At 46.9% G+C, this 16,112-nt stretch overlaps 1 protein-coding gene across 1 annotated transcript; it reads right to left on the reverse strand.

Moving 5' to 3' along the window:
• Positions 1-12,090: 12,090 nt before the first annotated feature.
• On the reverse strand, positions 12,091-15,081 carry PPP1R3G (protein phosphatase 1 regulatory subunit 3G). Its single transcript, XM_066579304.1, has one exon. It carries the CDS (start codon positions 14,861-14,863, stop codon positions 13,877-13,879), a length of 987 nt encoding a protein of 328 aa, XP_066435401.1. The 5' UTR covers positions 14,864-15,081; the 3' UTR covers positions 12,091-13,876.
• Positions 15,082-16,112: the final 1,031 nt, after the last annotated feature.

Raw genomic sequence — 16,112 nt, forward strand, 5'->3', positions numbered from 1 at the left:
AACGTGCCCTCTATCAGGAACTCCTGTAATAGATCATAGAGGTCAGTTGTGCGGAGAAGGAAGAATCCACATTTTCTGAACTTACTAGCAAATGATACATCATATATAGTGATGAGCGCGCATACTCACTAAGGGCAACTGCTCGAGCAGTTGCCCTTAGCGAGGGCAGAGAGCGGCGACGGGCAGAGAGCGGCGCGTGGAGGAACGGAGGGGAGATCTCTCCCGCCCCCCGCTTACTGCCGCAACTCACCTGTCACCCGCACTGGCAGCCGAACCTTTTCTCTCGAGCGGGCAGGTACTCGCTAAGGGTAATGCTCACTCATCTCTAATCATATACATTGTGGTGGGACGTCATGAGAGAGGGGGGGTGGGGTGGAAAGGGGTGGGGAGGAGAGAATAGAGTTGGTTGTTAAGATAATTGAAAACTTTAAACTTTTTTTTTAATTAAATGCTCTTTATTAATGCCCCAAACCTAATTTTCTTTTTGGTTGAAATGAGCACTTGACACCCCCACCACCCCCAGTACTCTCTATCGGTGGCTATGAATCCTTCACATCATTAGAGAAAAAAAAGAAGTTTGTTTTTTTGAGTGGAGAGAGAACAAATCTAACGCAAAGAAGGGGTGACAAGACGTCATTTAATCACGGCACAACTCGATTGGCTTATCTCCCATAGATGTAACTACATGCCGAGTTTTGCAACAAAACAACAACTCCTCCTAGGTGCTTGATTTTTTTGTTGTTGTATAAAGAGTGTACTTAGTTATTAATTCTTTTCACAGTTGGGGCTCTGGGAAGCATGGGGCACAATCTGTCATAGATTACTGACTAGTTACAAGTGTTCTGTGTATAGGAACATGCAGACATGACAGACTGTGCAAGGACACGGTTGGGCTCTCAGTGGGACTGTAAACGGAGTATGAGTAGTTGTGTGTGTTATTTAACCCCTATGGCGTAGGCTTGGGAGCAAAGCAGAATCCATATTCCACCCATGCTGGCAGGGCTATAGAGCCGACACATCACAGATAACTCTGACCCTGGCCGTTTCATCACCTAGACACAGGTGCCAACCATTAAGGATTCAGTGGGACAGTCCTGTGGTCAGGCAGCTGATCTGCTGGTAGGAATGCCGCTGTCCCATCTTAGCATCAGTTTCCTTCCTCCACTAGCTACTTTCATTGCAGTACCCCAGTGTGCCACACACAATGCCTGGCTCCAGTGACACAGTGATGCAAGTAGGAGTTGGGTGGGTGCTGAGGAAAGCTATGCTGTGTACTGTCAGGTCTGGTAAGTGCAATCACATCAATATGTACAATGCATGGTGACTTGAGGCACAGCTAAGCCTGAGCTGTACTGCTAGCACAGTGGCACTAGCCAATCCATCATCATTAATTTAAGAGCCCAGGGTGCAGGCTATAAGGAACACAGCATCTAAGTAGCGCCAGGCATCGTTATGGGTCGGGGCTACAACATTAGTATAGTGGCTATTGGCCGATTAGTGCTTTGCCTTTCACTGTGGCAGCAGAAGTGCTCAATTAGTGGTATGGGAGGAAAGGAGGACAGTGAACACAGGGGAAGGGGACCAGTGGTGGCACAGGAGGAGGAGTGGACAGTAGACAGGGAAAAGATGGCACCAAGGAAGTGGCGCTAAAATATAGATATAAACACAAAGCTACCTTTATTTTCAAACAAATATCTTACTACATTAAAAAAAACAAAAACCCCCATCATCAAGTAGTGAACAAAAAAAGCACACACCGGTTATCTTATATTAGGGGTTTTCTTTATTCCACAAATGCAAACAGCAATGGGGGAAGACACAGACACATGCAACCAGACCAAGGTGAGCTCCATCTACCTGCAGCCTTAAGGTCCCCCATGAACCTAGTGGATAGTTCTGTATGCAGCGCCAACATTGATTGTTCTCTTTATTGGATGGAGTAAAGCATTATAAATAAGTAAAGTTATAGAATACCGTAATTCTACTGACACGCAGAATTATTACACCATGAAAGCTGTAAAAATGAAACCCAAAAGGCTATGGCAAAATTGTGTTTTTGACTTCACCGTGGCGTGAAAATGTTGCGAGATTTGTGCGTTGCAAGACACAAATATGAACCCCATTCTTATGAATGGGTTAATTCACATTAGTGATGTTTTCCTGCATGGCACAGTGATGCTATGCAGGAAACAAATCATGGCATGTTCTATCTAGCTGCGTGATCGCGCATCGCCGCCCTATTGTCTTCAATGGGAGAACTCACCAATAAAGCTAATATATATATATATATATATATATATATATATATATATAACGAAAGCCCTCACGGACTCGCCAAAAGTTTTCCAACTTCCCGATATCGTAGAAACATGAATTTTGGCACAAGCATAGATTATCTCCAAAATAGGAAAAGTAATTGGGTCCCAACTCGATTATTCAATTCTAAGTGCCAAAGAATTAGCGTTCAAATTTTCTCACTTCCCGGTGTCATAGAAACTCGAAATTTGGCACAAGCATTGATTATGTCATAAATAAAAGCTAATGAGTCCCAACTCGATAATTCTATTCTAAGCGCAAAAGAATTAGCATCCAAATTTTACGTACGGAATCTAATTCTCTCACTTCCCAATGTCATAGAAACGTGAAATTTGGAAGGGGCATTGATTATGTCATAAAGAGGAAAAGTTTATGGGGTCCCAACTCGATTATTCAATTCTAAGTGCAAAAGAATTAGCGTCCAAATTTTACGTACGGAATGTAATTCTCTCACTTTCCCATGTCATAGAAACTTATAATCAATGGCCGTGCCAAATTTCGTCATAAATAGGAAACGTTTATGGGGTCCCAACTCGATTATTCAAATCTAAGTGCAAAAGAATTAGTGTCCAAATTTTACGTACGTAATCTAATTCTCTCACTTCCTGATGTCATTTTATATAAAGGAAACGTCGCGTGGTTACCTCCCTGTGATGTTTCCTGGGTAGCGCAAAGAACTATGCAAAATGGTGAACATATTTTTTCCCCGGTATCTCTAAAGTAACCACAACTTCATAAGATTTTCCATGTGAACACCAGATAAACACCAGTACCAAATTAACTCGGGCGAAGCCAGGTATATCAGCTAGTATATATTTGCACTGTTAGATAAGCCTTGTCTGTTTAAAAACAAACCATAAGCATAGACTATTGTGTTTATAATTCATAGGCTGCCTGCAGACGGCTGGGTCAGATCCCGCTGCAAGAATTCTCGCAGCGGGATGCGAGCCGTGCCCCTGCAGTGACCACCACGGCTCACCTCCTCCCGGCGTCTTCTCCGCTCTGCTATGTGCCAGCTGCCGCCACGTGCACAGAGCAGAGCCAGTACATCAGAGGTGACGTTTCGGTGTGGGCCGCAGCAAGGCTCACACAGAAATAGGACATGCCACGATTTGTTTACTGCGTGAGTTTTCACGCAGTCGAATTGCGGCTGTCTGCATAGGTTTGCATTATCTAATTATCGTAATTTCCACCTGTGTGCAGGAGGCCATAGTCTGGGGTCCCAGCTTCCCTTAACAGGAGGTGGTGGCAGCGTGTTTCAGCAGGATTGTTGCATGCTGGAGTGCGTTAGAACGGATCAGAGGGGGATTTGTGCTTTGTGTTGGTATGGATAGTTGGCGGACACTTTATAACTATCTCTATATCACACCTCCCCTTTTTGGATGGGCGACGGTGGTTGATCTCTACAGATCACTTCCAAAGCCCATCCCTGTCGCCTCATCTTGACAGGACAGTCCATCCGCATTACCATGTTCACTTCCTTTCTAGTGCTGGATAGTGAAGTCGTAGAACTGCAGCACCAGACTCCAGCATAGGAGCTTGCCCCTTTTCTCCGGCCACACGGTTCAACCAGCTGAGCGGGTTGTGATCAGCGACTACCATGAAGTTACACCTGTATAGATATGGCTGCAACGCCTTGAGGGCCCAGCCTATGGCTAAGCATTCTTTCTCGACCGTGGCGTATGCCACCTCTCTAGACAGACGCTTCCGGCTGAGGTAAAGCACAAGGTTTTCTTCTCCCTTTGCATTTACCTGGCTGAGGACTGTGCCAAGGCTATAAGCGCTGGCATCAGTCTGCACTACAAACCTCCTGCTGAAGTCTGGGACCAGCAGGACCTGAGTGCTGGAGAGAGAGCAGTCTTTATCGCTGCGAATGACTGCTCGCATCCGGAGGTCCAGCTCACTACCTGAGGCAGATTTTTCTTCATCAGGTTGGTGAGGAGCTTGGCAAGGGCACTGTAGTTGGGTACAAACTTACGGTAGTACTTGGCGGAACCCAAGGACATGACCTGCTTCGTGGTTTTAGGGCTGGGTCAGACCCGGATGGCATCTATATTCCCAGTCTGTGGCTTCAGTGTTACCCAGCTTAAACAGGGCCCTCGATACTGCACCTCTTCCATGCTGATCTAGGCACGTCCCACGCTTGTGAGTGAGACCTGCTGCCTGGATCCACCTGGAACAGGTGCCTCAGATGTTCCTCCCAAGTGGATCAATGTCGTTCAGGTATGCCCTCCCCGTGCCCCTCGAGCAGCTGATCCACCAAGCGCTGGAAAGTAGCCGAAGCATTTTTCATGCCAAAGGGCATTACCTTGGACTTGTAGAGTCCGAGTGGCATGATGAAAGCCAACCTCTCTCACGCCTCCTGGGTCAGGGGGATTTGCCAATACCCACGGCTGACAACAGGGGTCTGTGGAGCCCCAAATTATAAAGGATTCCTCTGAATACACCTTTGCCTGCCCCCTCTGGTGTTATTCAGGAGGTTAGGGTGGAGGCAAGCGTCCCTTGTGGAAAAAAAAAAAAATCATGATTCCCCATTTCAGCCATATTTCCACAAGAGTTATTCCGATCGGGAATAGGGGCCAGCCCATTTCTGGTCATGATTTTATCTATTCAGTGATATCAAGCATTACATAAATTATAACCAGGTACACAGATATGCCGTTCAGGGGCTATACTGAGGTCGTACCACAACATGTGTAGATGCGTTTCATTCAGCAGGCCCGCCCAATTCCAAAAACATAACTCATAAGGATGGTACCTTCACACAACCAATAATCTTTCCATTAATCTGACTTTCGGTGACAGGAAGGGCTCAGCCTCTAGTTCCATGCCACATTTAGGACATAGGTGTATGCCCATTCACAGAAGCTCCTTCCCAACTAGAACCTACATTTACATCACAAGGAGGGTAGGGGGTTAAGGCACTCTATAAGGCAAGAGGATCATCATTAACCTGATATTCCACTGTAAAGGTTTGCAATTGATCTGATGTGCCTTTCAATTCTAACCAACATTGATACATTTTCCAGTGTCATCTTGGTATATTACTGGATACAATTAGACCCCATTTACACTGACAGATCGCTCAAAAGTCACTCAAATGATAGTTTGAATGACAGTTTTGAGCGATCATCTTTGCATAGTCTATACTAGCCAAGTAGCTACTTAAGAGCTATGCAGGTGGAGTGGGACACCGCCCCTATAACTTAGCGAACAATACAGCTGTTCTGCATAAGCAAACAGCTGTATTGTTTTCCGTGCTTACAGCTCACGTCCCGCTGTGAACTACCAGTGAGACACAAGCTGAAAGAATCTTATCAGCGGTGCAGGCTGTTATAGTCGGCAGCGCTGATAAGAGTTAATAGCTCAATTCAAGAAAACTAGAATTGAAAGATGGATGACTCGTGCACGAAAACTGCATGATGTCCGTTAATTTAGACGTAATGGTTATCGCTCAAAAGATGGCTTTTAGCAAATTTTGAGCAAGAATAGTTGTGTCTAAATGGGTCTTTAGAAACAGAAAAATGAGGAAATAGCCTGATATTTCATGCGATAACATACCGAAAACAAGCAAATAAAGCATTGGGTTAAAACATACAAAGTCACTTTGAGGGAGAGCAGGTCTACCAATTGTGACAAATATGCAGAGGGTCCCAACAAGGCGGGCCGGTAAGTTTATGCAACCAACTTCCGTTAGAAAAAGGAATGCTGCAACACCAAATCCACACCATTGGCAGATAACAAATTAGGGCTAAATCTAGTATTGCCCCCTTATTATCTCTTTCTGAGAGATCCCATCCCTTTTAAGATATGGAGGGCTCATTTCACAGCACATTACGTAAGTGTAATACACAATGCTTGGAGTCAAGAACAGTGCATTGGATCAATGAAAATGATTCACATGAGCGTAACTACATTGTATAGAATACATGTGTGAAAGAGATCGCAGTGTTCTCTATGGGTTGCATATTCAACGCTGTCCCTATGCAATAAATTGCTAACGGTGGGCGATGCGTACGCTACGAGAGTGGGGTATTTAAGGAAAAACAAATATATATATATTGGAAACAAGTCACATGAGATACACAGTCATGCGCAGCAATAGCCAGCTCACTCAGCTTGCCCAGGGGTGCGTTCCAGCAGCGTCTCCCCCTGCACTCCCACAGTGGTGCATTCCAGCAACGTCTCCAATTTGCATACTGTCATAATAGAAAAGGCAGTGGAACAGGATATTATATATATATATATATATATATATATATATATATATATATATATATATATATATATATATATATATACACATATACATATACACACACACACACACACACACAGCTCAGTAAACCTTTTTATCCTTTTTGTTCATTCTGGATATTTTTTTTACTTTGGCGGACACAGGAAAGCTCCTCTGTATTTTTGGTTATGATGGTTGACAGTTGACACCGCTTCACTTTGAAGTCAACAGATGGAAATAAAATAAAGACACCCACAAATACAATAGATGGTCAGTAGTCAATCAATCAGTTCTGCCCATCACTGTTGTGATCAGCAGGGGGTCTCAGCACTAATAAGCAAAAAACTTTTGACATGTCAGTTTTTTTTAAGTGTGCAGTTAGGCCAATTCCGCACGGGCGATCGTGATTTTGCCGCGAGAAAATAGCGGCAAAAAAATTGCATCTTTATTCACTGCGATATGTGAGCCTCAGCTGTGCTTTTTTGGAGAATAATCTTGCATTGCATCACAACACAATAAAAGAAGCGCGCAATTTTTTATTGCAGGAGTTAATGGGACTTTGCATGTTTAGAAAAAATAAATAAAATAAAAATAGAGGGGAGGAAAAAAACCCCCCAAAAAACCCAAACAAAACAAAAAAAAAAAAAAAACCGCACAACACAGAAAGATAGAGCTCGCCACGATTTCTTATCCTCTCAACATCGCATGAGTGAAAACATTGTAGATGGGAAAGAAACCATTGTAAATCACTGGCTTCATATTCTGCTTTTTTACTATCATAGCAGGCGGAGGGGGGGACCCACACAATTTTCTTTCCTGTGTGGATCCCTTACTCTATAAGCCATTTTGCCACAGTATAGGGCCCAGTGTCCACTCGCACACACGGATTCCATCTGCTGAATCCTGCAGCGGAATCCAGCCATGCCCACAGATACAAACAGGAAGAGACACTTTACCTGTCCAGATCCAGCGCGGGTCTCCTCCACGCCAGCCAGATCTTCTTTCTTCAGCATGGCGGATGCGTCCGGACGTGCTGGACGCATGCAGTGTAATTTTTTTTTTTTTAATATCTCCTACTTTCCCGTGGATGCCGGCATGTCCACAGTGAGAGCTGCAGACGGGCCGCGGATCGGGCAGTTTCCGTTGACTTCAATGGAATCCGTCCTGCAGAAAAATGAAGCATGCTGCGTATTTGCAAAAAAGTACACAGAAGGCTCTACTGATTTAAGGCTCATGTCCACAACCATGTTTCACCACATATCACGCGTGATACACGGTGAATGGAGTTTCATTGATCCATGCGCACCGCAGCGTGCTCTATTTTTCTGCGTTCGTATGCAGCGTGAGCCCTGACCACTTGTATGGGCAGCATATGATACGCCGTCCATACGTATTGCAAATTAAAAAAAAACACAAATGTGATTCGCAAGCATGCACAGTGCCACACGCAGTCTCTGCAGAGTGCACGGGTGCCCGGAGCACTTTACACATACAGCTGTGGGCATGAGCCCTAACCGCGCAAATATGCCAGTGTCCTGCATATTCACTCTGGCCCATTCCAATGCCCTGTTGTGCACATAATACGCACCAAGATATGGCATGCCCCCCCTTTTTAATGCAATTAGGGCTTTTATTTCAAGCCACCCTCCTCCAAAAAATTCCTAGCAAAAGAGAATTCACGAAGTCACGAGTCTTTATAGAGCAACAAAATGGTGAAATCGCGGGCACACAGCTGCGATATTACTGTCATTTATGTGCAAGAGGCCTAAAAGTGATGCTAATCACACACAAGAGAGAAGGAACATGCACAAAAAAAACAAACAAAAAACAAAACTACTATTGCTTCAGACTGAGGGAAAACCTTCCCGCTCCGTGCATAAGAAGGGTTCCAATTCCTCCTGGTTCCGACATGGTTGCAGAGCGAGACCAGGAGACGGACCTTACCTACATTCCTTTTGGAGTTATTCACATGAACGATGACGTTAAGATGCTGCTGCTTGTCCTATTTTTTGGCGCTCTCAGAACACCTCGCCTATGGTTTTCACATGCACTTGCCTGCCGGGCCATGTGAGGTTTTCCATTGAAATCAATGTGACACCTAGTGACGCTCTGCCGCGCCCGAGGATCGCAATCTCACAGAAGAAACGCAAGGAGTTTTTAATGACAAATGCCTTCCATCTGAGTGGGACACACGTTGACAAGCCGATATCGGCCACGTTTCTCAGCCCAATATCGCGCTCGCCATGTGAATTTAACCTTCGAGTGCGGTTTTCATGAGTGATTACATAAGCAATTTTCTTGTGCATCTTGCAATACAGAGAAATTGTGCATCTGTCGCATGGGAAAAGAACCCAATTGTTTTTAATGGATCCATTTACACGGATGACTTTTCTCTCACAGGGATGAGAGGGAAAAATTGCAGGAGGTCCCATTTTTTGGCAATTCTTTTCAAGACTCGCCCTTTCTTTATGGGAGCAAAAAGTATTGCGCTTGCATGAACATGCGACTTTCATGCAGGCTCGATGCATTCTCGCTCTCATAACGAATAGGCCATTTTTACAGCTGTGAAAGTCACAAGTGCAGCACTGCGTCACACTCACATAAAGACCAGGGCATTGGAAGTTGGAGGTGTCCGGGTGTCTCAGACCAGTATTGCACTCGGCTGTAACTCACTCATGTAAATACACACTCGGGGTGCCTTTACACTGGCGAGAAAATTGCACAATGCGAGAGTAACGCAGAACCATGAAGCCCATGCTTTTCAATGGCTTAGTTTCCATTTGCAAGGTTTCAAAATTTGGGGGGGTGGGGGGGGGGGGGTTAACATTAGAAACTCCTATTCTCTATCGCATGAGAAAATAGCAGACGGCAGCAATGCAGGGTTATTTTCAGGAAAAAGCACCGCTAATGCAAAAAACAAAAACACACAAGAATCACCTGAACACAAGTGCGATTTTGCCTCGGCGATATTGCAATCATCAGTATAAAGGAGCCCTTACTTCCAGACCTCAGATCAATAGACAACACCCGGCTTGAGCCTGGTGCCAGATTCACAGCCAGTAACCCCACATCTCAGGACACCAGCCACAATGTTTACAGGGAAATGACGGGCCGTCCAACCCACAGGTCCCCTGCACGAGGTCCCCCCTGAAGTCAAAGCTATTCAGCAGTGAGAAGAGGAATGGAGAGACCCCACTGGACATCCATTCTCCACAAAAGTCCTTTCCAGGAAGTCTCCTGCCCCTGACACAGGAAGGAAAGTGGGATCTCACAACAGTCCTTACAGCAGCTAGAAGTTACAGGACACTTAGCCCAAGGCAAGGCCGACACCAGAACCCGCTACTGCAGTAAGGTGTGGCTTACACTGGGCAAGTAACTTGGCTCAGTTCATGGAGTTAGTACTTGACTTGCCCTCATATTTTTTTTGTGGTTGTGTTTACATTAGCCAGTTTATTGGCCCTAGTGAACTGAGCCAAAAAAAAAAAAAAAAAAACACACAACATGCTTCTGCTACTCCACTCACCTATACACTGTTCTGTGCATTTTCCCGTCTGTTTATACAGAGTGGTCCCAGAAAATAGCAAATTGTCAGCAGCCCTCTCCAAGCATACAAAACCTTATGGGAAGTGATCTTGCCTGCACGCCCCGCTGTGGGTAGGATCCAAACACCCAAATTGCAGACTGATCCAAAGATATTAAGGGCAGCAGATTACTGGTGCAAAAACGAGAGCATCCACTGGGGATGCCTTTTTATTCCTTCAGACATGAAATGCGACGTTTCGACTACATCTTGTAGTTGACAAATACTACAGGACATCGTCAAAACATTGCATTTATGTCTGTGAAGGAATAAAAAGGCATCCCCAGTGGATGCTCTCGTTTGTGCACCAGTAATCTGCTGCCCTTTATCTCTTTGGATCCATTTACACGGAGCGCACAGTAGAGCGTGTGAGCAACTATGATGACAGCTCAACCACTCAACTCTCCCGATTTTAATCTACTGTCCGCTCCACCAGTATGCTTACACTGGTTGAGTGGTCATGCCTTTACTAACTTGCCCGCCTACCCGGCAATCTACTTGACCAATGTAAATCAGGCCTAAAGATCAGTCCTCCCCCCACCTATGAATGGTGGGCCCTTTTAAACTTCCTGTCCCTACCTGGTGGTCTGAGGATAATGTCATATCAGGTGCCATTGTGGAGGATGAAGGCAAAGAATTATATTTAATGTCAAATCAATTACTAAAGGTGGACAGGAATTCAACCTAAAGAGGGCCAAGCCCCATAACTATACAGTGCTTGGTCCTGGGCTTTAATCCAATGCCATAATAAAAATATGGTGCGGGATTAAAGCTCTTGGAATCAAGTGAAAGCAAGTGGGTCCTTGTCTGTCACTGACAGCCAAGGACCCGGAGGAGAAGGCAAAATTGTTTTTGCTTTTTTTAAACTAGAGGAAGTGGAAACGGTACTTCCACTAGTCAACCTAGAGATCATGTGGCCGTCAGGCACCCTCTGGCATGTCAGAGCTGCAAGGTTTTAACATACCCAGATCAGCTCTGCCAGTGGCTAATGTCACTACTTGGGGAGGTTTCACCTATAACTGGGGCTCCTATGGAAAAGTGTGAAATACAGGAGAAGGAAAAAAATAAAAAAATACAGAACACGACAATGAAAATGACCCCTGGGAGGCCTGATATGGAGTAGTGGGGGAAATAGATGTTAAACAAAATAAATAAATAGTAGCCCTATATGTCAGAAAAAAAGAAGTCTTTAAAACCACTACATGAGTGAAATCACCTAAGTGTCTGCTTCATTAAGACCAAAACACCCTGGTCCTTAAAGGGTTAAGTACAGAATACATTTATAGCTATGGATCTCTGAGAAGACATCTTTATAGTTTAAAAAGGAACCAGTCACACCTAAACTATGTTATGGGCTTCAAAAAGGTGAGGCATTGGGGAGTCCAGGAGGCTGTATGACTTCAGCCGACTGTGTGGCCGCTCTCCCATAGAGATGAGAGTGAGTGCACACGCACGGAGCCATCTGAAAAGTCACATAATGTGCGTGCATCAACTTCATGGGGACACAGTGCAGGAATTGGGGAAATCGGGTGAGTATAAGACACATCTCCCCGAACTCCCCATTCCCTCACCTTCGAGTTCCATAACATACTTTATTGGGTTCAAAGCTGATGAAAGGTTCCCTTAAAAGTAGAGGGTACATAATTTCATAAATGTCTTCCTAGTAGCAGAATAGGTCTTTACCGCATGTTGTCGTCATAAATCAAGTAAAAGTTGCAGCTTACATTGTAGCGAGCGGAGAGGCTCTCGAGTCATGATTTAGTAATGAACACTTGGCAGCTCGACAGAGTTCAGCACTGGAGACTGTAAATAGTTACCGATTGCCAATCTTTGCCTTTTCTATAAACACATAATGTAAAACGAGAACAAACCACCAATGGGCTTCTTATTTAGAGAAAACAAAGGCAGATTGGTAACTCCTGGCCTCCCGTTCCATTAAACAGACTGTACAACAGTGCAGGAAAAGCGCGACTTTAATCATGTAAAAATAGGAAAGTGCATAGATGAAAGAAATACTTTAAAGTGCAAACATTCCACCCCGAAGGGTGAACACATACAAAACTGTGCAAGCCTCATATATATCACAGTGACGCAGAATACTGCCAACACAGTTCCCACCAGGCAAACCTTCTATCCCGCAACCTGTCACTACAAGCCCAAGCATGCCAGCCGACAGCTTCTTGGACTTGTAGTTCCATCGGTTGCAGAACTATGTAGTTTATGTCTTGTCCTAATAAGGCAAATCCCTCAAATAAGTCCTTGGAGTTGTCTTGGATACTTTCTTCTTTATGATCCGTCTGTGAAAGCAGAGTGACAACTATGACAGCCAGTGCAGCTTCCAAATTTTGTAGTAATTTTTAAAAATAAAAAAATTGGGGTGAGAGGGTGCTACACGGGTGAGTATATCAGAAGAATTAGTGTGGAAAGGTAGGTATGAGAGACGACAGGGCTCACCTTAAAGGGGATGTTCAGGGTTGAAGAAAAAAACAAAACAAAAAAAAAAACCCACAAGCATGCATGGCTGATCTCTCCCAAAAACAGCACCACGCCTCTCCGTAGGTTGTGTGTGGTATTGCAGCTCAGCTCCACTGAAATGAATGGGAGCCGAGCTGCAATACCACATAATCCACGGACAAGGTTGGTGATGTGGTTGGAAGAGAGCAGTCCCATTTTTATAACCCTTGACAGCCCCTTTAGGGTGTAGCACTAATAAAGCACACAAGTACAAGAGGAGAATGCTGCTGGAGTCAGGACCCTTCAGTGCAACCAAGTCTGAGGACTGGAATAGTAGAACCAAATGAAGACGAGGACCAGAATCCAGCAAGAAGGTGAGACTTGGTTGGAGACTCCCAGAAGACACAATAAAAACTTTTTTTTTGCTGAATTCTGTTTCCCATTTGGTTCTACTAGTTCCTAAAAAGTTTGTTAGCCATCTTTCCCAACTAGCAAACCCGCCTATAGAGCTATGCAGGGTGTGGGCAGTAGTATTGATAACTAGGGAGGCATCTAGGAAAAGCTGGGCGACGCGCCTGAACCAGCAGTAACACCGGCCACATTGTGATTGGCTGTCATTAATACCTGCACAAACTGCAAAGAAAAAAGTTTTTAAACAATTTGTGAGAACTTGAGAAATATTAATGAAAACGATGAATCCTATTATCTTGTGAAACATGATTGCAGAAATGAAAAAAAAGAAGAAACAAAGAGGGGGGGGGGGGGGGGGAAGAGTTTGTAAAGTGGCTCCACAGAAGCCTGCCCGTTCCTTCATCTTCACATCAAAGTCTAGATTACCAGTGATCATCTTCACAAGTGCAATTTCATCAACCGTGTCTTGGAAGTATCCGTTTAAGAGATCGGTAGGAATTAACCCCGTCATTACACAGGGTAGAGTGAACCTTTTTAGTTAAAATAAGGAAAATAAAAAAAAAAAAAAAAGCCCCACTGTCTTCGCTAAACGTGTCCTTGTCGTCCACCGCGTGAGAATCCGCACGTCTCCTACATCGTATTCCTTGCTGTCTCTATTGTGTAATGAATGGATTTCCCAACCGCTCTGTAGTACAAAGTTGCACATTTCCCCACAACATGATGTAGCAGATAGAAGGAAACAAAGTATCAACCTGCCCAAATGTGTATAAAAAAAGTGACTTCAGTCATTGCGATTTAAAGGGGAACACACCGTGACCCAGAAACCCTTCTAGGACCAAAAAAAAGTGTCTGTGCTTGCAGAGGAGGTTGCCAGGGGGCTACCAGAGCCGAGGACCCTCCTGCTCCTCCCTTGAGGGTAGCTCCACAGGTGGTAAGTTCTGCTGGCAGTTCACAGTGTAGTTGCCCCCCTGGTTGTTATCCCAAATCTCTTGCCCATGGCCTGTCATAAGGCATATGGCGAAGTGCAGGAGGGTGGTAAAGGGTGGGTAACAGAGGTTAAAGTGGAAGCGTTGGGTGCCAGGTGCAGAACTCAGCTGGGTGGCAGTTGCCATGCAGTCCATGAATGATGCCCACTCATTAAAAGTAAAGCGAACTTTCACCTGGGCATTCTCTTCGGGGTCTTTCACCAAGATGTACCCACTTACCCCCCAGACAGAGACGACCACCTGCTCCAGACATACCCTCTGCTCCTCCAGCCGTGCCAGCAGCTCCGCGGGGATCTCTGCCATGACCTTCAGCACAGGAAGCTCCGGCATGGGCACTGCCACCGGGCACGTCTGCAGCCTGGCCAGAACCGCCTCGGGCACCAGCGGCTCGTCGGAGGGCACGAAGTGCTTGACACTGGCCAGGCAGAGGCCGAGGGAGTCCGCGAACTGAACCTTCTTCTTCAGCTTGAAGCAGCACAGGATGGAGTCGTCGTCCTCCTCCACCTCCGCCTCTGGGATGGAGTTACACGGCAGGGACCGTGCCCGCCGGCGGGGAGACTCCTCGGTGCTCAGCGGCTCCGGGTAGCTGGCGTCCGGGAAGTGCGTCTTGGATTCTGTCGGGCTGCGCATCCGGCCGCTGGTGTACCGGTAGCTGCTGGCCGGCTCCGCCAGGTGCAGCGCGTGCAGTCGGCGCAGCAGGGCGGGCTCCGGTAAGTCCTCAGGCTGCTGGGCGGTAAGTACTCCCGGGACTTGTTCGTCTTCCTCCCAGTCGTTCATGGTAGATGAGCGCTCCGGTGGGTGTCCGGTTGCTAGTGGAGGAGCAGCCGGCTCTGTGTTCTCCTGCTCCGCCAGCGGGACGCGCAGACTCTGCGGCTCCATCTGGGACAGGTAGCTTTATACTGCTGCGCGGAAGTCAGCCGCCATGTCCGGTACGTCAGCGCTACCGGCCGCTTATACTGAGGGGCGAGCAGAGCTGCCATCCCTCCCTCTCCGCCCCCGGGGATAGCGGCCGTGCACAGCAGCGTGGAGCAGCAGCAGGCGGGGAGCGGCCGCCCTCCCCTCATGATGGCCGCGGGGAGCGACGGACGGACGGCGTCGAGAGCTCCTGACTGACTGACTGCCGGGACAGCCGAGACATCCTCACTGACTGACTGACTGACGGGACAGCCGAGACCTCCTCACTGACTCACTGACTGACTGACTGACTGACGGGACAGCCGAGACCTCCTCACTGACTGACTGACGGGACAGCCGAGACCTCCTCACTGACTGACTGACTGACGGGACAGCCGAGACCTCCTCACTGACTGACTGACTGACGGGACAGCCGAGACCTCCTCACTGACTGACTGACTGACTGACTGACTGACGGGACAGCCGAGACCTCCTCACTGACTGGCTGACTGACGGGACAGCCGAGACCTCCTCACTGACTGACTGACGGGACAGCCGAGACCTCCTCACTGACTGACTGACTGACGGGACAGCCGAGACCTCCTCACTGACTGACTGACTGACTGACTGACGGGACAGCCGAGACCTCCTCACTGACTGACTGACTGACTGACGGGACAGCCGAGACCTCCTCACTGACTGACTGACGGGACAGCCGAGACCTCCTCACTGACTGACAGACTGAAGAGACAGCCGAGACATCCTCACTGTCTGACTGACAGCCGAGACATCCTCACTGTCTGACTGACAGCCGAGACATCCTCACTGTCTGACTGACAGCCGAGACCTCCTCACTGTCTGACTGACAGCCGAGACCTCCTCACTGACTGACTGACAGCCGAGACCTCCTCACTGACTGACTGACAGCCGAGACCTCCTCACTGACTGACTGACAGCCGAGACCTCCTCACTGACTGACTGACAGCCGAGACCTCCTCCCTGACTGACTGACAGCCGAGACCTCCTCATTCACTGACTGACTGACTGACTGACTGACTGACTGACTGACTGCCGGGACAGCCGAGACCTCCTCACTGTCTGACTGAAGAGACAGCCGAGACCTCCTCACTCACTGACTGACTGACTGACTGACGGACGGGACAGCCGAGACCTCCTCACTGTCTGACTGAAGAGACAGCCGAGACCTCCTCACTGACTGACTGACGGACGGGAC

The sequence above is a fragment of the Eleutherodactylus coqui genome, chromosome 9 (genome assembly GCF_035609145.1).
Source record: "Eleutherodactylus coqui strain aEleCoq1 chromosome 9, aEleCoq1.hap1, whole genome shotgun sequence".
In the NCBI taxonomy this organism is placed as follows: domain Eukaryota; kingdom Metazoa; phylum Chordata; class Amphibia; order Anura; family Eleutherodactylidae; genus Eleutherodactylus; species Eleutherodactylus coqui.